Below are 22,072 nucleotides of genomic sequence, written 5' to 3'. Positions count from 1 at the left end.
CCACACAAGTACACATACAGTACATCTACATATACACGTATACAGTTACATGCACATAAGCTCCAGAGACTACAATTAACACTTGAACTGAGATGTCTGGTTACTATGGCAACAAGTTGGAGACACTGTGGGATGGCCCCCGGGGTGTCGAATGCATGGTTCGGTGTCAATATAACATCATTTGCATTGTGTGTGTGCACACAGCTTGATAACAACAGAGAAGAACATATCACATAAAATCAAGGCATTCAATATCATACCACAGACCAATTTGCGGACAGTAACCCAGGAATTAGTATTCTCTGCCTGTTTTCACTTTATCTCCCTTCTGTTTCCTCTGCTCCTCTGTGTAGATTTGTGGATGGAATTGAAACGGATTGCAACTCCCTCTCTTCTCAGAAGTTTGAGTTCAGTCCCAGCATATCTCCTGCACCGCCCTCCCCGTACCCTGGTAACAGATGCACGCACACACACACACACACACACACACACACACACACACACACACACACACACACACACACCGGACTGAAATAACATTGTGAGCCATGGGGCTTTAATGAAATCTTTGTCAAATAACAAATACGACATAGTGGAAGAGATATTGAAAGGCTCTGTGATGGAATGGAGGGGTTGTGGCTCGGTGTGATAAGGCGTCGCCGAGCCTATGCTACGCAAACGAGATATACGCCTCTGTATCGTTTAGGATAATCAATCATTCATATCTGATCTGTTTTTGCGTGCACAAATCACGACTATACAACTGTACAGTGTCAGTGCCCCGCTGTTTATAAGTGCAACGCGCAGTTTGGCAATTGGGCTTGTTTTTACAGGCTGCAGCTGTTGCTCCGATTACAATTGCGATAGGTACCGTCGGAACTGTGGTACAGTACAGTGCCCCGCTGTTTATAAGCCAAAAACAGTCCGTTTGGGCTACGTTACAGCTAGGGCGATCGCACGCGGGTAGGGGGGGGGGGTGCTGTCGGGGGCACTCGCTGATCAGCCTGCGTCGGGGCCCACATCTAGTTACGTGTCTGCACACACACACACACACACACACACACACACACACACACACACACACACACACACACACACACACACACCAGACTGAAACAACATTGTGAGCCAAGGGGCTTAAATATTTGTCAAATAACAAATATGACATAGTGGAAGAGATATGGAAAGGCTCTGATGGAATGGAGGGTTGTGGCTTGGTGTGATAAGACATTTTCTATATGTTCCCAAGATCATCTGATCAAACCTCACACACATTCTCTGTCTCCAAAGTGTTTCGTGCGGATTATATGTAATTAAATTGCGTGCATGTGTGTGTGTGTGTGTGTGTGTGTGTGTGTGTGTGTGTGTGTGTGTGTGTGTGTGCGTGGGTGTGCGTGGGTGGGTGCGTGCGTGCGTGTTTGCAGGGATCCGGGAGCAGTCAGAGATTAAGCAGAGTGTATCTAAACTGACTGATGAAGTGAGTGTTGACTCTATAATGTATATCTATAGGTAGAATTATGTTGTTCTTGTCTCTATGTACATACGCATATATTATGTAGACATTACATGTTGTTCTAAAGTACATTGTTCCATCTCTCTCCTCGCTGTAAAGATGACCAGTCTCTCCAAGCAAGTCTCTCAGCTCAGTCAGGAGCTGCAGATAATGACGCGCCTGCTCAAGCCCCTCCTCCTGACGCCGCCGCAGCCAATGCTGACGGCCCTGACGCCGACATGGACCCCGCCTCCCGTCGGCAGCAGCCAACCGGCCGCCCCCCCGCCGCCCCCCCGCTCCGCCCAGAGCACCGACACGTCGTGCTGCTCCCTGTTGGACAGCGGAGACGCGGGGGGCGTCGACCTGCCCGGGTGCCTCCTCCTCCCCACCGCCACCACGCCTCCTTCACCGTGCAGACCTCCCTCCTGTCCCGCCGCCTGCCCCCCGGGGGAGAGCCGCGAGGAGCCGCGGGGAGGGGGAGGAGGAGACAGAGAGCTCCTCCGCCCGGACCTCCGGAGCAACGGGACGTTCTCCCCGATTCTCCTGCAGGACCGGCCTCCTCCTCCCCAGGCCTGTCACGCCCCGTCGCCCTCTCCCATCTCCTTCACCATGTCCCTCTCCTCGTCCTCCTCCTCCTCCTCGTCTCTCCATCACCCCCCGCCTGGAGGTCTCCTCCCCCCGCCCCCCTCCCAAGACACCCTGCCACCTCCTCCTCCTCCTCCTCCCCACCTGGCCCCGTCGCTCACCACCTCACCGGCCTCCCCTCCTCCTGCGCTGCCTCGCGTTCCTCCTCCCGCCTCCCCCGCCCTCTCCCTGGACTCCACAGGGTCCACGAGGCGAGGAGGAGGGGGAGGGGGAGGGGGAGGTGCCCCGACTCCTCCCTGGTCTCACCGGGGAGGAGGAGGAGGAGTGGGAGGGGGGGCTAGACTCGGAGCTCGCCCCCAGGAGCTGGAGATGAAGCAGTGGGGGAGGAGGAGGAGGTCAGAGGAGAAGTCCTCTACAGAGGACATCAGCTTCATAGATGAGGAAGAACCGGCGCTATGAGAGAGAGAGAGAGAGAGAGAGAGAGAGAGAGAGAGAGAGAGAGAGAGAGAGAGAGAGAGAGAGAGAGAGAGAGAGAGAGAGAGCGAAAGAGAGAGAGAGAGAGAGAGAGAGAGAGAGATGCAGCATACGTGAGAGAGTGAGAGAAAACAAGCCTGAGGGGAGGAATCCCAATGGCTGAAAGAACAGATGGATAGAAGGAAAGGATGGCAAACAGAATGGAGACAGTGCCAGTTTGTGCTGCAAAGCGACAGACAGTTCTTAAAGAGAGACACAGCCATACATTCAGAGGTTCAAAAACCTACGTGTCAAAGTCACACTCCTGCTCTCGTCAGGTCTAGTCTGCAGAACTACTACTGCCACTCCTCGTCTTGTGACGTTTTTCAGCACTTGAGTCGCATCCAGAGGTACTTAAAGCCACTGGGGAGACCCTGTAGCTGTGTAGCACAATGTCTCAAAGGTCTGATCTAAGATATTTCCCATGAGAGCGCCAGAAGAACCTGTGAGCCTGTTTATTGGGGGCAGAGGGGGCTCCAAACAAACTAAACTCAACAGAACAGAACAGAACAGAACATGGGTTTTGTCTAGTACTGTTGATAAACCCACATGGATACAGCCAGATGTTTCAGCAGCCTGGTCGTCGACTCCTATGGGTGGGGTCTCCACACTACACTACACTATATGTCTCCAGCTCAGCACATGAAGCATGCGTTCATCCGATCATCCAAGTCCCTCTGCTGGGACTGGGAATGTAAACTCATTCAGTCTCCACCTGTTTCAAGTGTCATCTCATCTCTTGGAATGGAAACCCCACATTTACATTTTCCTGTTGAACACGCACGCACGCACGCACGCACGCACACACACACACACACACACACACACACACACACACACACACAGCGCACACCTGCATCCTACATCCTTTGTAAATATGTGAGCTTGTTCCGATGTTTTGACAGAGTATGCCATATTTTCCTTTCCCCCTGTATAACTCTCCAAGAACATCCTTTTGAGGTACACAAGCTGAGCGAATCGATGCACAAGTGAGTGAAGGACCAGACATACATGTGAACGAATATGTGTGAATTCATGGAAAGCCATAATGGGACATGACGGCAGAGGTTCTGCTTTAGGGGTGGAGAGGAGACTAGAGAGCGCGTGCCAAAGCCCAAAGGCCAGATCAAAGGCAATCAAGGTACAGAAGTTTAGACCACGTCACGTAAAACCACAGCCATCTCAAATATACTGCATATCACTATCTGTGACTGTTTATTAAACCACAGCCATCTCAAATATACTGCATATCATAAACTATCTGTGACTGTTTATTGCCAGCCAACGTTATACAGCCTGAGTTATGCTTTGTTGTGTAAAAGTGCCACACGCTGGGAACAGCTGATCTTACAGTAAGTACTGTAGAATAGATCACTGGGTTAGGACCCTTTAGAACAGCTGATCTATTCCTAAGTACTGTAGAATAGATCACTGGGTTAGGACCCTTTAGCGGATAAGTACTGTAGAATAGATCACTGGGTTAGGACCCTTTAGCGGATCACGGACACATTTTTATGGGTGCCTTGATTTGTCACCAATGAAACATATTCAATGATTTATTTTTGTTTCGAAGAAATCAACAAACAAATAAAAGAAATTCCATAAATTAGAAAACATACGTTTAATCAACAGGCAGTGGGGAAATAGCTGATCTGCAAGCTCACAAGCTCAAACTTCTCTTTTGGGGTCACGACGAGCTAAAAGGTTTAGGTTAGGTTTGCTGTATAGATCAGCCATTTTCAGTATGCGACGCTGTGGCACATAACTAAGTGTAGATCAGGCTTGAGAGATCATTCCTACAGCACCCCCGAGCTTTAGCCATTCAACCATCCGTGCCTTCTCCATATAATGATGACATAAGACTTCCCACAGGGGATCTTTAATAGTTATTGGCTGACTGGCATAGCATTTGATCATGCACCACCATTCACCGTTAACACTGCACACTGCACTTCATTTAAAAATTAAATACAAAAAATACAATAAAATAATAATAATTTATATATTAATTTATTTTTGTTGATGAACGAGGGAGGGTGTGTTTAATAGGAAATCTTTACCTTATCATCAGGGTGTCCTCCGGCGCAGGTCAACTGCGGCGGGGGGAGTGGGTTAAGGATGATGTGCCCCCCCCTTTTGTTACGACGCTAGCTCTAAATGGTACTCAACGCGTGTAGCCTTTTACACTCCTAGAGTATGTAGCACCAACACACACACACTTAGATTCTGACAGAGTGGAAAAATGATACACCACCACCCAAGGAAGCTCTGAGAAGGAAGGGAAGTGGTCACGTGACTGGGCTGCGCCATGACATTTTCATGGGAGCCAAACTCACATAGGAAGTGCAATGAATACATGGCAGTGAATGGAGCCGGCTGGACCAGCTCATAACAAACATTATTCATGAACAATTGAGACCTTTTGTAAAGTAATCACTTCTGGAAAATAACATGAGCTGGTCACTGAGCTCTCATTGACTCCAGTGCATTCTGCCAAACTTCCGGGTAGTTTGGCTCCCATGAAAGTGTCATGGCGCAGCCCAGTCACGTGACCACTTCACTTCCTTCTCAGAGCTTCCTTGGCACCACCCAGGAAGCAGCGTCCCTATACACGTTGATTTGACCTGTCAGCGACGTTCTATACGGTGTGCAGGATAGGCCAACCATGCCTTCTTTGTAATATAAGCGCAGGCAGATTTCTGGTTTCTATTTTCTGTAGAGGGTGGAGGGGAGGCGGGTGGGTTTAGACTGTTCACAGTCCCAAAATATATTCATTTGTAAAGCAGACTTCCCACTGAGAGAACACCAGGAGATCTGATTCTATTAGGGTTCCTATTGAACAGGGTGAAAAGGGCTCCATTGACATGTCATAATAGGTGCACATTCGGGCAAAAAATAGGCAACCTTTCAGTGACATACTGTGTAGGTGAACATTCAGCGACAACAGCCGATCTACAAGCTCACAACGTGCCGCAAAGATATGTTAAAATATTCTCTCTATTTGACATACACATACAACCAAGTATATAGGATTTAAGTGGTTATGGGGGGGTTTTCAATCAAATGCATGTCACAAGCTATTTGCATGAGGAATGTGCCTGCTTATGATCTATTGACAGATGACAGGGAGGCCACTGACCTCCTGGAGGTTATTGTGCTTCAGATGTATTTTAACTACTGTTACAGAAACTTTACCAGGAATAAATACTGTACAATAAAGTGTTGTTTTATAAGATTTATGGGACTCCTGTGCTGCTTCAGAGGGTCACGACCCCCAGCGAACACACGGCCGCGCACTCATCGCTGCGTCACGGACCCGCAGTGCACACACACACACACACTCGCACAGACATTGATTCCACAACCAAAAAACAGTTTGAGCGAAACTACTGTACATGTGGTAATAATAACACAACCTGGATTAGAACATTGCACGTGTGAATCACTGTGCTAGCGCTATGACGACGATATCCAAAGCGCCGTCCTGCTAATGAAACGCAGACTAACTAACTTAAATCCTTTATATGTTTGCATTTTATTCCTGGGCTGTGACATCATCGTACATGTTTATTTCCGGGACCGTTATCCTGCTGGGCTGTGACAGCATGTGGGTCAACAAATCGGAAATCGGAAGACAGAGGGACATCACATGGGTCAATACATCAGAGTATGGATCGCTACTCAAAGACCTCACCGTTTCTTCAGGAACAGTATTTTGTAGTTATTGTCATAGTAAATCAGTGGCATAGTGTTGTTATAACCCTGGTTTGAATCCAATCTTTTGAACATTTTCACATCTAAATCTTCTGTCTGAGACTAGTCATGCTGCTTATATAATGGGTGTTTGTTCATGATTATGTCTTGAGTAACCATAACCATAAAACAACATTCTGAGAAATAAGACGCACAAACACAAACGAGGGTCCTTCTTTCAAGTCTGCATATATTTTTCATTGGTAACATTCGTCCTATCAGAGCTTCAACAAAAAGGTTTGAAATGTCAAGGGGCAACAGTCTAGAAAGGCTTCCGAGAGGCAGAGAAACTCATACAGCAGAAGGGGAGAAAACAACAATGTAGTATTATTGTATCGTGGACAATTAATGCCTTGTCCCCCAGGGTGGCCATGCCCAATTATCTCCTGCTTTCATTCCTGACGCCCGCCGTCCCAAAACGCAACGGAGAGATTAGAGCCGACAGAAAACATGGACCTCCAGCAGACCTCCGTTCTCGTGTCTTGATATTTAAAGTGGATGAGACGGGATGCGGAGCGCGCAGCAGGGAATGCACTGCTGGAGATTAAAATCTCAAGTATGCAGAGGCGTTGAGAGATATTACACACGCTCCTCATGTACACGAAGCCTGCTAATTTGAAAAGGTCAGGGTAGTGGCGCATCTATCTGAAATTGAACTGCATTTCCCACTGGAAATATATATATATATATATATAATAGGTCAACAGTACACCTACTACACCACAATACCGCCAACATTCCATTCCTTTCAAACCAGAGAAAAGTTAAGAGCACACAGAAGCAGTGGTGTGTGTGTGTGTGTGAGGGCACACAGAGAAAATGTATACTGTATATCCTCATTGGCCTCAGTAATCCTTGCTCGAGTCCAGGGGTGTAGTTGTGTCACACTGCGGTGGATTCACTCTGCTACCAGAGGTTACGCATCACACATATTGGGGGGAAACAAAATCTAAAAGGGGAGCGGAGGAAAATAAAAATCAAAAAAATATATTTATGTTTATATTTATATATATTTACGAGGTATGTATTCACAAAAAAAGAAAAAGAAAAAAACACCAACACAAAACAAAAAAAAACTTCAAAATAAGCAGTCTTGTCTGGGTTTTTTTTCTTCTCTCCAAACATGTCCTTTCTCGTGTCCTAAAAATAACAATAATATTAAGAATATTTGTACATATTGTTACCGAATAATTAATTAGCAAAAATAAAACCAGGAAGCGTCGCTCTCCCACCACAGCCCTGCCCTCGGGTTCGAACCAAAGTCCGGTTCTCTTGAGACAGAGCCTCCACAGTCCACACTGCTTGGGAGTCCAAAAGCACCGAGGCCTCCTGGCCACATGGTGGTGCTCATTAGACTGCTGTACTCCAAAGAGGGGGGTCTTCACAAGCCTCAGAGAGAAAAATATATATCACCTCATTCGTGTATTGAAAAGAAAAAAGTGTGTGTGTGTGTGTGTGTGTGTGTGTGTGTGTGTGGGGGGGGGGGGGGGCTGAAACCACAGAGACCACCCCCATATAACCGTTAGTTGCCCAACAGCAGCAACCATCGACCACCATCGTCCCCCTTGCTGAGTTTTGGAGAGAGGGGGACAGGGAAGGCCCGGGGTTGGGGAAGCAGTTGGTGCAGGGAGCAGGGGTCTTGGTGAGGGGGAGACCTGCTGTAGATTAAAATAATAATAATAATAATAATAATGATAATAATAATAGGTGTCTCTGTGCATCAAATCAAAATCTTGGGGTTAAAAAAAAAACTCGAGGGGAAAAAAAAAGAAGTCTGCAGGTCTTCCCTCATTGTTAGTTAGGCTGGCAACAAGGGGAATCCACCCCCCCGTGTGGTCATGCCAGGTACTGCTGCATTGCTGTCTTCGCCCTTGGGGTTATAAAAAAAAGAAAAAGAGTTAGTATGACCTTCTCAGCAGTTTTATTAGCATGTAATAAATAATTTAGCTTCTATACTTAAGTGTATTTTCTGTACTATTTGATTTTGATTTATTTGATTTGTACAATATGAATCATATACATTCTTTCCTAGGAAATACTGTGCCGGACCGGCGAGGTAAGAAACCCTAGGGGGGGGCTTAACTTACACATGTGTAATGTTCTGTGTGTGTCTGTGTGTCTGAATTAGTGTAGTACCTTCATTATTGTTGCTGTCAGGCAGAAAACCTCCAAAACAAATGTTTAGGCTAGGTCTGACTGGGTTTTATACTATTGTATCAAGAAGCAAGTTGTGACTAAATAGAACGATCCACTGGGACACGGACAACTGGGTTGTTTTTGTTCCAACGTTCTGAAAAGTAACAGTTTTGGACATGCAATGGTTTCCAATTTCCACCCGACAGCGTGGACGGGTTAGCGTGTGCAACTGTGCATGCATGGTGAAACACAGATGGCCCACCTGTCAGTGAGATTGGGGTCAGAGGATTGGGTCAGTTTGTGCAGGATATCTACAAACCCCATCTCCCTCAGTTTATCCTGCCGCTCCTGAGAGCCTGCGCGCACACACACACACACATGCACGCACGCACGCACACACACACACACACACGCACACACACACGAAAAAGGTTAGGCTGTCGTTTCCATTAGCTTGGAATCCTCCATCGATGTTATCATGGCAGGTTTCTGAACTATCCACAGCCCACCGATTAGACACAGAGTGAACTCAAATTGTGGCATCTTATAATGAGCATGATATAGGTCGATAAGGTTGAAACAGGGTAAAGTTCTCCTTTACATAAACCATATTTACTTAAAGGAGAATTCCAGGACCGTCCTAGAGCAGCAGAATTCCAAGGCTTTTTTTTTCCCTTTCTTTGTAGTCGTTACGTCCCCACCAAAGAGGTCCAGGTGTTTTTTTGTGCAAAAACTCCTTATTGGCTATTTCCCCTACCATAAGCCCTAAATGAATTGCATTGAATGGAATGGGAATTGAATGGGGCTATGGGGTGTTGTGCTAATTATTTATTTCCATCGAAATAAGTAGTAAAGTGTGCCGCTTGGGATATTATTTACATTATGAAGAGAGGATATATACAATTTTTTTTCTTTTTTTGAGCGATGGAAATAAGCGAATTAGCACAACACCCCATAGCCCCATTCAATGCAATAAATTTAGGGCTTATGGTAGGGGAAATAGCCAATAAGGAGCTTTTGCACAAAACCTGGACCTCTTTGGTGGGGACGTAACAACTACAAAGAAAGGTAAGAAAGCCTTTTAGTATGGAATTCTCCTTTAGGTCGTAGGGTCATCAGAGGCTCCTAGTGGACTGCACTGGGCCCCCCCCCCCCCCCCCCCCCCCCATCTACACTAAATATAGCCGATAAGCTACACAGTAGATGTGCCATTTTCACCAGATCGTTCATGTAGTTAACTTCCCTCTCTCACCTCTGGGGGCGTGACACTCACCATCCTCCTCGTTCCAGATCAGGTTGGAGATGCAGAATGTAGCGGACAGCTGCAGTTTCACATTCGAATGCCCCTGAGAGGAATGTGGGAGAGAGAGAGAGACGGAGAAAGAGATGAGAATAATAAGCAATAACTTACGATAAGTTACCTGTATGTATGAGGCATCTCCAAATGAATAGTTTGATGCAATTCTTTTCCTACATTTCTGGATAATTTATTCCATAACAAAAACATTTAGAGGAGCTTTGTGAAGTACCATGTAGTATTTGATTTTCTGGAGAATGTCGTCGTTGGTCATGATGAGATCCTTGGCTGTGTTGCCGTCTGCGACGTTGGCCAGGATGCACAGAGTCTGAGGTACAAGAGAGACAGTTAGTTAGCTCCCTTGTGTTGCTGCTTGGTTCCGACAACACAGAAATGTTGCAGAAGTTCTACCAGTCGCAAATGGCTAGCTCCCTCTCCTCTCTCTTCCTTGCGATTGCATTGCTATAGAGTGTCGCTCGAGAGACCCGGAAAATAAATCCCCGTTCATTTTCCTCATAGACTTTTCAGAAAGTATTTAAAGACTCATGGTGTGACAAATCAAATCATGACAATCATGACAAACACAATGTTTTGGGCCAAACAAAGTATTAGAAAGTAGAAAAGAACGGCAGGTTACAACACTTATTTTGTTGTTTTTCTTCTTTGTAATTATTTGTTTGGTCCAAAATATTGTGTGTGTTGTCATGATTTGTCACGACTGGAGTTGGCTTCGTACGACGCTTAAAAGGTCTTTAAATAAATACTTTTTGAAATGTTTATGACAAACTTTTTTTAAGGGGCGATACCCCTCCAACGTCTGGCTTTCAGACATGTCATGTGGCAGCCAAGTCTATGGACTGTGTGGCAGCCAAGTCTGGACATTGTGTTTGTCTTATTCATGCCCCCACGTGACCTCATGTGGCAGACAAGTCTATGGACCTTTTATGTTTGCATTATCCATGCCCTCCATGACGTAATGTGGCAGCCAAGTCTATGGACTTTGTAGTTGCCCCCAAAAAGGCACTCCTCACATCAGTGCCACTTACCAGTAGAATGTGCTCAACAGTGGGTCTTTCTGACTTAGCATTTTACCCCATATACAGTTTATTCCATTATATCCATTATAGCCCAACCTGTTCTTTGACTTCTATGCTGTGCTCTCCTTCCAGGATGAGAGTGACCGCCTGCATGATCTGCTTCCCATGAGAACTCATGATCTGGTCAATGTGCTGAGAACACCAAGGAAGATGGGGCAGACAGGGATAGTTAGTGTGTGGGAGAAAGGGCAACATGTCTCAGCGTTTGCGTCTGTGGAACAGTGGCGAGCCAGGAGGACGCAGGAGTGGTGAAATAACATGACATTTCAGGCTTTCCTGGACGATTCGTGACAGAATACAGCGCGTGCACATTGTTCTGCCGGTGATTGGTCTACTTTTGAGACATCTTTTGGCCTACGGTTTACACCACATTTTATTTTAGTCTGTACCATCTCACCGTATTTTCAATGTGGAGCTTGCATTTAAAAACAGTGTCAAGATGGTGGAATTGGTCAGGTTGCACACGGTGTGTGTGTGTTAGGGCATTCACTTCTAGTCATTTTTACTAGTTGACTAGTTGCCTAGTTTACTGGGATCAGATTAAAAAAATGTCTTCTCAATCCTGACAGTTTTCTGAAAAAGCTATGTTTATATGTCAGTCGCTCTTCGATTTTTCAAAAATAGCAGATCTACAAGCTCGTAGAGCGCCACTCGGTGGCGCGCTATGAGCTTGTAGATCTGCTATTTTTCAATAGCTAAAGCATAACATAATTCTAACACCAAAAGGGGTTCCCGCCCAAAATGGGTTAACTACCTATTATGTAAAAAAAAAAAATATATATATATATATATATATTTGTACATATTTGTACAAAACTGTGTACATTGGTGACTATAACTATAATCTACCTGATCTTGAGGCCTACAAAATCGGGAAAATAAATATATTGTATATTTTCTTCTTATCAACTAGCCAACTAGTACCAACAAGGTCGACTAGTGGATTTACTAGTAGACTAGTAAACTAGTTGCTTAATGCCCTAGTGTGTGTGTGTGTGTGTGTGTCTCTCTCACCGGGCGTGTTGACAGGAGGTTGCGTAACAAGCCCAGGGTCTTCATCAGCACGTTGGTGTCGGGGTCTGAAAGCAGTCGGAATAACTGCTCCGTGCCCAACGAGCGCACGATCTCCACCTTCACCTTCTGGTCTGCCTGGAACGCCATGTTCTACAACAACCACACACACAGATATACAAACTAAACACTCTGGCCATAGTCAGTGTACCAGGCAGATGCAATGATATACAGATACAGAAGTGTGTGAGAAGGACGGTGTGATAAAGAACAGGGATATTAAGTAATATTTTCTCACCATCAGTGCCCAGATCCCATTGACCCTCAGTGCAGGACTGTCACTCTGGGTTAGGCTGCATAGTAACTCTATCACCCCTGACTCAAGGATGGGCTGCGCACAAGCACGCACACGCACACGCTCACACACACACACACACACACACACACACACACACACACACTCTCTTTAGAAGTCTGCATGCATCATACTTCATCATATTATCTGCAATCTAGTGTTGCGTGTACCTCTTTGCTGGGGGAGAACTCCAGCAGCAGATTGCATAGTGTAGAGGAGGCCATAACCAGGACCTCATCTGGGGCATTCTGTAACAACTAGAAACAACCACACAAGGATGAGAAGTTCAAATTGGCACAAGTGTAGAGATTGTGAGGTTGTTCAGTATATGCTGGGTTAGGGTTAAATAAGCACAGCTAAGCCTTGCTGTTTTAATGAGCCACCCCCTACACTTTCGGCCTCCATAAGCTCACTCCCGATAATACATTATTAATTGATTAATTAATAATGCATGATCCCACTTACTAGTTACATGCCATGTGGTGGGATAGGAGTCCTAGACATGCCACTTACAGCATTGCCATGTACTGTATGCTTGTTATAGGTCCCCATCTGAAAATATTTTGTGCCAGGGACCCCCTTACAAGATTTGTGCCCAAGACATCTGTGGACGTCTTTGATATTACCCCACGTGCTGTGCCCAAGACGTCTGTGGTCTTTTATTTATTATTAATTAATTCATTATTAATATTGTATTTAAAAAAATACGTGGTGCCAAATTTTGTTATTGCCATTGAGAATGTATTGGCCGTTTAAGTTAAATAACTTTAATTATTTAATTATACAAAGTGTGAATGGAGTTTCTAGGTGAAAGTGATTTTTTGAAAGTTTTGCGTGGGCTCACTAAGTGTTAAAATGTTTTTCAAACATATTCCCAAATAAATTATTTTTCAAGATGTTATTAGTTTTCTTTTCTTTTTTTAAACAGTGTCAAGATGGTGGAATTGGTCAGGTTGTAGATTGACCATTTTCAAATAGCCAAGTAGCCTAGTCGCTTCTTTATTTTCTTATTTATTTTTCACACATTTATTTTTCACACGACAGATGATTGAAACAGTGGCCACTGACCTTCATGAGTGGTTTCCACACTGCGTGATCATGGAAACTGGTCCTTAGCTGCTGCACCGACCGTGACAGACTGTGGAGACACCTGGACAGACAGACAGACAGACAGACAGACAGAAACAAACAAAAGAGGCTGCAGTCATTTTTAAACCATTCTGGGCGGGAACTTTTTGGTGTTTTAAACAATTTAGCTATTGAAAAATAGCAGATCTACAAGTTATGAGCTTGTAGGTCTGCTATTTTTGAAAAATCATGAACATGTGGTGCAAAGCTTTGAATATATATTCTTTCAGGGCGAACGTTTTTAACTAAAATCTTTGCTTTCTGGGAGGGGGTACCTGAAACAACACATTTTCAGATTTGGGTCGGCGGCCAATTTAATATATTTGTGGGGGTCCTTGACATGAAATATTGAGAACCACCGAAATAGTAACATGAGGTTTTTCAGAAAACAATACATTTAAAAAAATATTTTTTTTAAATCGACCGTCATCAGAATGTGAGAGCATAACGAGATGGATGGATGATAGAAGCAAGCATACCTGACAGCTGCTAGACGGACTTTGATGCTAGATTCTGATAGGCCGCTGACTATCCTGTCCATCATGTTCTCCGTCTCTGTGATCTGCAGGGATTGATTAATTAGCATTAATCAACGCTAATGAACATCTGTGTGTTGGCTTTGAAAGAATTTAACCAAAGAAAAGTATAAAAAAAAGTGCTTCGGACAAAACCACCTACAGTAACTCACAATTGCAACTTTGATGAGGCAGTATTGCTTTTGTTTAAAAAAATATACATAAGGTTTTCTTCATTAACGTGAAAAATGAACATTTTGGAGGTACAGTAGGTGGTTTCTCCCCGACAGCAGAGATATGTTTGATTGGAAAAGTCACCTTCTTGCGGATGTCCTCATCATTGGAGCCCAATGAGGCGTACAGTTTAAAAGCGGCTTGTCTCAGCTCGTGAGCGTGCTTTAGGTCATGGTCCAACTGCACAGGAGAGAGACAGTAGACCCGTTACTTACAGTGAAAACTAAACAAAAATGGCTTTAAGATTCAAATTTCTAACTAGAAAAAAAGGTATTCGGAAGTTAGGAACTAAGGACTGCAGTAATTCCGTTTTTCTTTTACCACCTGGCACTAAATGTTGATGTATTGGACATCTTAAACATTGTGATTGTGGATTTTATCAATTTCCCTGAAAACATTTAACAATTTATTTTTCAGCCAGCCACTCAAGGCTCATACATGCTACAGTTTTTGGTGATAGGTTATCACCGTTTTAGGTGATAGCTTATCACCTATAACGGTGATAAGAGTTGAGGCCATCATACTCGCGGTGATGTCCTTAAGGATTGACCCCGCCTCCCTGTGGTTTACCCAACTTCTAGACCAATCAGTGAACGGGGTGATAGCTCCAGAGTGAAAAGACTTGTCTGATAGTAAAAACAGAGAGATGGGTCTGTGTACGCGGTGATAGCTGATCATCACCGTGACTGACGTAATGGTGTAGTTTTCCAACCCTTTAAAAACTACACCGCGTGATAAGCGATCACCAAAAACTGGAGTATGTATGAGCCTTAAGAGTTACTGGGGCCAGTCCGATTCAGTCAGTGGCATAATTCTCCAGAGATTAACCGTTAACACTGCAAATGCACACACACACACACACACACACCCTCTTGATGTCGGTGATGGCCGACACCGAGCTAGGGTATTTGAAGTAGTCGGCCAACATGGCGACGAGGTGATCAGTGGTGCTGGCGATCCTCTGCAGCTCCACGTCGGGCTCCATCAGGTAGGCCAGGGTCTCTGCCCCCTCCACTCGCTCCTCCAGCAGACGCTCTTTACTGCACATCCGCACCAGGCACGGCAAGGTCTGGGGAGAGAGGTCATGGAGCGTCACATTGTATTCACGCTCAAACTATAGCCTGGCCCAACCTGTATGACTTCTGGTCTAGACTAGAGGGGGCGGGTGCCGGTCAAAAACAGGCAGTGGATCCTATTGGCTCACCGATCTGAGCACCTGTCCCCCCGCACCCCTCCCCCTCCCTGGTAGAAAACAGTGGAGAACACGGACGTCACCAAATTTGGAGACACACGCCTCTGCACTGTTATTAAGTACAAGGAAGTGGGCTTCCTATGCCAGATTTTCCAGTGCGTTTCCCCAGGCTTACTTTTTTTTGCCAAATGCGAACGAAAATAAAAGCCTGGGTACTCAAACAAAATGACATGAAATTGTCTGAGAACAACTGACATAGAAACATGGGTTTTTCAGAAAAAAAATGTAGAATCGACCTAATCAATGGGTTAACATTCTTTTCCCCCCCCATTATCTTGCCAACGGGGGAGTGTCCCTGCAGTATGACGGTCAAGGTAAATAAATAGCTATCTCACCTTTAGAACTACGCAGCTGTCATCTGTCCTGATGGCTCCAGCTCGACACATGTAGGTTAGACTGGCAGAATAGGAGAGCAAATAAAAATTATTAAAACACACATTATTAAAACACACACGCACACAAACAAAAGAGGCCAATGTGTGAATGACTATCCACCACCGATATTTCTTAGTTATGGATACAACCCCTTTTGACCATATTTGATATGTGCTGCTATTTGATGTATTTGCACAAAAGACTGCAGAACACTGTCTGTCAAACACTTTATGTATAATTGATTCGTTTTGATACGTTATGTTTTTCACTCTTAGAACTTAGAATTTCATCCACTCTTTTATACCTGGTATAAATGTACGATGTGACAATAATTTGACATTTTATTTACTAAAGTTGCTTACCATTTAGCTGCCGTTAACTGCATTTCAATGGGCTGGTCCCGTTGCATCATTTTGACAAATACCTGAGAAAGCAGCTCACCCTCCACCAGCACTGGAAAGACATTGATGAAATAGAATGAGTAGAGGAGAGGAGAGGAGAAAAGTGTGTAAAGAGAACACAAGAAAGTGGAAGAGTCAAAGATTAGAAGAGTCAAAGTCAAAAGAGAAACAGAGTTGAAGAGAGAGGAGATTCCTCACCATTCACCAGTGTCATCGAGACCTGAGTGTTCTCATACGCCAGGACTGAGAAACACTTTAACGCCTGCATCCGGACCTGGAGAAACCATGGAGGACGAGACAGAAAGAGAGACAATGGGAGAGAGACATTGACATGGTGAGAGAGAATCAGAGACATGAAGGAGAAAAACACTTTAGTGTTTATGTGATTGTGCACGTACTGCACACACACCCTACCTTGTAAGAGGGAGATATAAGTAGGGGTGCGATATTTTGGATGGCGCCATGATTGAAAAGAACCATCTGGTGCTCTGGGGTCTGGAAAGAATACACATGTCCAGTTAATACAAATCTTATCCAGGAAATAAATGGAACACACCTGAGAGTGTGTGTGTGTGTGTGTGTGTGTGCCAACCTTGCAACAATGGGAGAATATCTGTGTGATGTACTCCTGTGTCCTCTGTGAGCGGCTCAGTAGAGACATAAGATGGGGGATCACAGTGGGGTCCTAAAAAGGCACAGACAAAAGGCTATTAGGACATTTTGTGTCGTTTTATATCAATAAATGCTGTTGTACCATCCGTTGTGTGTGGATCACACACACACACAGTTGGGTTGAAGTAAAACCACAGGCCACGTACAGTGTAGAGCAGCTGCACTGGAGTGACTGGACTTATAAAGACAGTTCTGAGACATCTGAGGCAGGCTTCGATGAAGATCAGGTCTGGACACAGGAGACCTGGGATGTGGCGCGCGCACACACACACACACACACTCTCTTTATAGACCCCGTACAGGTTTGGCTTAGATTTGCCTCTTTCAAAGTGAATAAAGGTGGCTTTTACCTTGCAACAGGGCAGGTATGATGTGACAGTCGACTAGGGACTTGATGTTGTTCTCAGTGCCCATGGCGAGGCTGCCCAGCACCACGGCACATTCTGTTCTAAGCTCTGAGCTGGATGAGCTCTGTTGTAGCAAGTACAGTAACCTGGATCAAAACAGACACAAAGCTGGTTTCACACACATAAACAGTGGTGGTTATAACAATTATGCATTTCATAAAATGCAAATTTCTTGCTAATAAGGTCATGGTTACTTCTGTATATCTTTCTTTTTTTTTTTCTATAATTTTTATCCCACGATTTTGTAACCCATTTTTCACCCCTGTGTCAATTATCTAATGTGATCCTGGGCTCTACACACCCTCTGCCAGCCTAGTCCCCATATATGGGGGACATGGAGAGAGCAACGGACTTGAACTCATGCTTCCTTCATGCCCGAGTGTCCAAGTTGCTCCTTTACACCTGACAGGGGTGTAAGCCGGGGCGCCCTCCATCAGGCGCCCCTGCTGGCCAGGGGGAGGCAGTTTAGAGACCAGGATTACTGCATGTTTTTTGTGAGGGTACCTACCCTAGGGGGACATGGGGAGAACATGCAAACTCCACACAGAAAGGCCCTTTCGCCAACCCCGCCTCGGGTACTTTCCCACTGAATGTACACTACAGTATATATGCAATATGTATTTTGCCAAATAAAATGGACTTAGGGTGAGGAGGTCATGTTGGCATGTAAGAAAATAAAAGGGAAGACAGACAGAAAGGGAGAGCAAGAGGACTGAGGAGATGGTGTGTGAGACACGTGCCTGGGCACAGCTCCCAGGACAATCAGGTTGGCTTTTTGTTTATTGTTTCCAATGACGGCATTCTTCATGTCACTGTGAAAACACGTGCGCACACACACACACACACACACACACACACACACACACACACACACACACACACACACACACACACACACACACACACACACACACACACACACACACACACACACACACACACACACAAGTTATTGCATATTATCATCATCATCATCGTCACCGCAAATCAGACACACTTAAAATCCTCTGCTTCTCAAGTATGCACACTCTCTCTTATCTGAAGCATCCAACAGATAGGCTTCACAACAGCTGTCCATATAGCATCACGGTAAGCTTGCGTCATGTGCAGGTGAAACCATGACAATGCTAATCACGAATAAGGATACAATACACTTGAATTGAAAATGTATTTGACTAGATTGTACAAAATCTCTGCGAAAGTAATCGACTGTCCCAAAGCTGACTCCAACAACAAATGTGGATGGCACTCACCACTGAATATTATGTGACCTGCTGTGAGTAGTGAGTACCCTATAATTTGGTTTAGGATATTTCCAGTCAAGGTTATGAAGGATTATTCTGAAGTGCCTATTTTTGTAAGTACTGTTCATTGCTAGTCATTCTAATAAACTGATGCAATATTTAGCTGAGAAACTATAATGTGGCACAGTCACAAACACAAAATGTGCTATTGTAATCAATCTGTTTGTGCAAGATGAAGCGGTTAGGCTAGATTCTATTTGTCATAATAAAGCTGTTGTTGTTAGGGCAAATTTATGCACCAGCTTGTTGTTCATGCACTGAAAATGGATATGGATTAATTTTTTTGACCGGTGCTTGAAAAGACCCTGGACTTGCACCCACCACTACTAACCAGTAACGACTGAAAAGACGACTTCAGTGATGACCTAGTCATGACTTGCCTCCTAGCAACCTTACTAGCGACCTAGTCATGATTGGCTGCCTCCTAAGCCAATGATAGTCTGAACAACAGAAAGTCTGAACAACAGAAACCCATACAGACTAACAGTAAAGTTCCATGCTTTCTCTGAGGTTATATCACGAGCCTCTTCAGTTCAAACATAATAACTCTGACTGTTTGTCTGCTACATTTCCATAAGTTATGATGTCTTCCCCTGAATGTGTTCAATATAGTATCGAATATAGCAGGTGAATGATCCTAGTGGAAACATACACAGTCAAATCAGGTACCTGCTGTGATAGTGGAGTGGAGCAGGCCAGTAACTAGAGCTAGCCTAGTCTGGGTTAAAAATAAAGATGAATGGTCAGAGTCCAGCCCACAGGAGGAGAGACAGTGAAATGCACTCTCTCACAGACAAGTCACATGCAAATCTGTCGACACGTAAACAGAGGCATACAAACACTGCTGTGACTCGTGTTTTCTCCAAATCAAACTCTCTCCATCAACATGCTCACACCAGTTGTATGCATTCAAATGTTAAACCTGTGAAACCTCGCTCTGCCATGTGAGGATGGATGAGTTTCATTTTTAAATCAGATTTCAAGTTCAACATACTTCCCCATATTCAACCCCTAATGTATACTTTGGCGTACAATGCCGTCTAAATTAAGGACACTTTTACATTGACAGTGCACAAAAATGATGTGGTACCGAACTCACATGACTCCCTGCAGCACTTTCTGTGGGTCGGGGTCGAACAGTCTGTCAACATAGTGGCGGCTGGTGGCAGTTACTTCCTGTATGGGCATGGGAGACAAAATAACAGTCACTTTCTAGCGAGGTTCAAAACCTGCATCTCATATAGCCGCAATTTGCAACTCCAGATTGTTTTATAATGTGATGAATCTAGAGTTGCAATAGCCTCCAATGACTCCCTACTCATCCAATTTTGTTTGCGATCTGCTTGTATTAAACGACGTCAAACTCATAAACATCCACCATAGACATGTTATGAGCTACTTTCTGTCAAGAAATTCTGTGCAGGTGATTCTTTTTCTAAGTGTTGCAGTTTGGAAGCACTCGTTTTTGTTTACGGGTCACGCTGCTGCCTCCTGCATTATGTGCAAATTCGAAACAGGTGGTACGCAGGGCCGTTCAATCACTTCCAAACTCCAGCACTGCTTCCAAACTCCAGCACTTAGAAAAAGAACCATCTGCACAGAATGTCTTGACAGAAAGTAGCTCATAACATGTCTACGGTGGATTTTTATGAAACAAAAGCTTGGCAGATTGAAAGAGGATAATTCAAGCTTCGCCTAGAGCTGCAATGATGGTGAGTTTAACGTTGTTTAATACAAGCAGATCGCAAACGCAATTTGGATGAGTGGGGAGTCAATGGAGGGTATTGCAACTCTAGATTCATCCCATTGTAAAAAAATATATAGAGTTGCAAATTGTGGCTACATATCACGCACATGCACTCTGTGCTACATATTATAGATGTATAGATGTGTGTAGGTGTACAGATTGTATATAGGTGTGTGTCACCTGAAACTGTGTTGTGTTCACTACTTTATCAGCAACCTCATATCCAGAACTTTCCCCAGAGTCACTGAAGCACAGTCTAGCCTTATGTGCCCTGCTTTCAACAAGATATCCCCAAATTACCCAAGCATGAATATGTACACAAGTTAACATACAAACTCACTTGCATGTGGTCTAACTGGAGTGGGGATGACAACTACTGTAACAACAATAAATGTGGTGGAAAAGCCAGTTAGGCCATGTATGGAGAAAACAACGATCAGCTAGACAGCTACTAATAATGAATATCTCGTCCTCCTGACACGCAGGGTCCTTTCAGCCAAAAACAGTGAACACAACAGTCAACACATGTAGTAAGAATAACTCTGTGGGGGGCGTTTCCTCTAATAGATATGAATTAATCTGGCAACCCAACCACTGCCACTGTGATCACTTGTGAGAAAATAAGCTAAATCATAAAGATGTGTAGCTTTGGGGATGTTATCTCGGTCAAAAACATCAACAGCTGAGTCACTAGTCTGATAACTTTTGCTGAGTTAACGCTATAGTGATACATATCTGGATCAACTGACATTAGCATAGCAAAGCTATTATTAGGTATATAACATTAGGAGAAAGGTAAAACTACTGGATCATGATCGGATCGGATCTGATGCATCTGATCTGAAGCTCGTTGTCTTCACTGGGCTTACACAGCACGTTTAATCCATTCTTTTTCTAAACAGTACTTTCAATGTGGCTAGCTCGGCTAACTCATTCCGGGTGACACTGACAGCTCCAGAATGCGTTTGGTTTAAGTCACACGGTACGCCGACGGGTGGATCGCGGCGGCGATCACACACATCTTTCGAATGAGATTCCCGTTCGATCCCCGCCCGTCGGGGACACGGCGTGACACAAAAGTGTTCGCCGTCATCTACGTAGGTGGACCGCCCTTGCTGTGCATGTTGCAAAGCCCTTTAGCTCGCGGGCTAGCAGGACAACTTAGACCCCTTTCATATTGACTCGTCCGTCTGCTAGCTCCATACGACCCGTCAAACTACATGGTGCATGCAGTGTCAGGGTGAATGCAATGGAAAGTATACAGATCTGTAGTGAAGGATGAGTGTGGGACTCACAGACAGCACACTGATGCGGAGAGGGGCCTCCAACAAGCACGCCATCTCTCTTCCCCCGATCGAGCGCCCCAATCGGAGCAGCACTTTCCAGTGTTGCCATGCCTGCTTATTATAAGCGACTTTGGGCTTGTTTTTCCTCTAAAGTCAGTGAGTGTGTAGCCTCGGTACCAGGCTTTCATTTTTGTTGGTGCAAAAATTGAGTGAGTGAGTGAGTGAGTGAGTGAGAGTGTGTGTGTGTGTGTGTGTGTGTGTGTGTGTGTGTGTGTGTGTGTGTGTGTGTGTGTGTGTGTGTGTGTGTGTGTGTGTGTGTGTGTGTGTGTGTGTGTGTGTGTGTGTGTGTGTGTGTGTTTTCTCCATATTTTCCAATAGTCTTTTGAAAATAGCAGATCTACGTTGTTTAATAGTAGCCTACGTTTTTGACTCACTCAATCTTAGGCTACGTTGTTATAGCTTGTAGATTGGCTATTTTTCAAAAATGCTCATGTAGCTTCTTTTGGTCTTGT

General features: G+C 44.6%; 2 protein-coding genes across 3 annotated transcripts in view; one reads left to right on the top strand and one right to left on the bottom strand.

Moving 5' to 3' along the window:
• Nucleotides 1–2,536, top strand: part of kcnh3 (potassium voltage-gated channel, subfamily H (eag-related), member 3) — a gene marked incomplete at its 3' end in the record, with an annotated part of 163,300 nt that extends 160,764 nt beyond the window's left edge. Inside the window, exons 13-15 of the mRNA XM_083776787.1 lie at nt 354–451; nt 1,425–1,477; nt 1,613–2,536. Coding sequence (XP_083632913.1) covers nt 354–451; nt 1,425–1,477; nt 1,613–2,536 — 1,075 coding nt within the window. The remainder of the gene's footprint in view (nt 1–353; nt 452–1,424; nt 1,478–1,612) is intronic.
• Nucleotides 2,537–6,501: 3,965 nt separating this feature from the next.
• On the bottom strand, nt 6,502–21,653 carry armc8 (armadillo repeat containing 8). 2 transcript variants are annotated; one of them, XM_083777541.1, is made up of 22 exons: nt 21,570–21,653; nt 19,627–19,703; nt 17,964–18,035; nt 17,167–17,309; nt 16,963–17,060; nt 16,737–16,829; nt 16,559–16,639; nt 16,343–16,418; nt 16,106–16,196; nt 15,704–15,764; nt 14,985–15,185; nt 14,201–14,296; nt 13,847–13,929; nt 13,308–13,389; nt 12,410–12,496; nt 12,183–12,275; nt 11,888–12,037; nt 10,910–11,005; nt 10,009–10,104; nt 9,753–9,825; nt 8,742–8,835; nt 6,502–8,213 (listed from the first exon to the last, which is right to left on the bottom strand). In XM_083777541.1, exons 1-22 carry the CDS (start codon nt 21,612–21,614, stop codon nt 8,180–8,182), a joined length of 2,022 nt encoding a protein of 673 aa, XP_083633667.1. In that variant the 5' UTR covers nt 21,615–21,653; the 3' UTR covers nt 6,502–8,179. The 2 variants fall into 2 exon arrangements, with proteins under 2 accessions (XP_083633667.1, XP_083633666.1); XM_083777540.1 differs by having other exon boundaries at nt 9,732–9,825; nt 21,570–21,648.
• Between the last annotated feature and the right edge of the window lie 419 nt (nt 21,654–22,072).

This window comes from Protomyctophum parallelum (genome assembly GCF_964188405.1).
Source record: "Protomyctophum parallelum genome assembly, chromosome: 11".
NCBI classification, from domain to species: domain Eukaryota; kingdom Metazoa; phylum Chordata; class Actinopteri; order Myctophiformes; family Myctophidae; genus Protomyctophum; species Protomyctophum parallelum.
The sequence above is the reverse complement of the archived record's forward strand: the minus strand, read 5'-3'. Positions and strand labels throughout refer to the sequence as shown.

Excerpts from the sequence above, each read along its gene's own strand:
- armc8 (XM_083777540.1), bottom strand. The coding sequence starts at position 21,614 with ATGGCGTGCTTGTTGGAGGCCCCTCTCCGCATCAGTGTGCTGTCT. Across the intron at positions 18,036-19,626 it reads AAAGTGCTGCAGGGAGTCAT|TGACATGAAGAATGCCGTCA; the intron begins GTGAGTTCGGTA and ends GTGTTTTCACAG. Across the intron at positions 17,310-17,963 it reads GTCCTGGGAGCTGTGCCCAG|GTTACTGTACTTGCTACAAC; the intron begins GCACGTGTCTCA and ends GTTTTGATCCAG.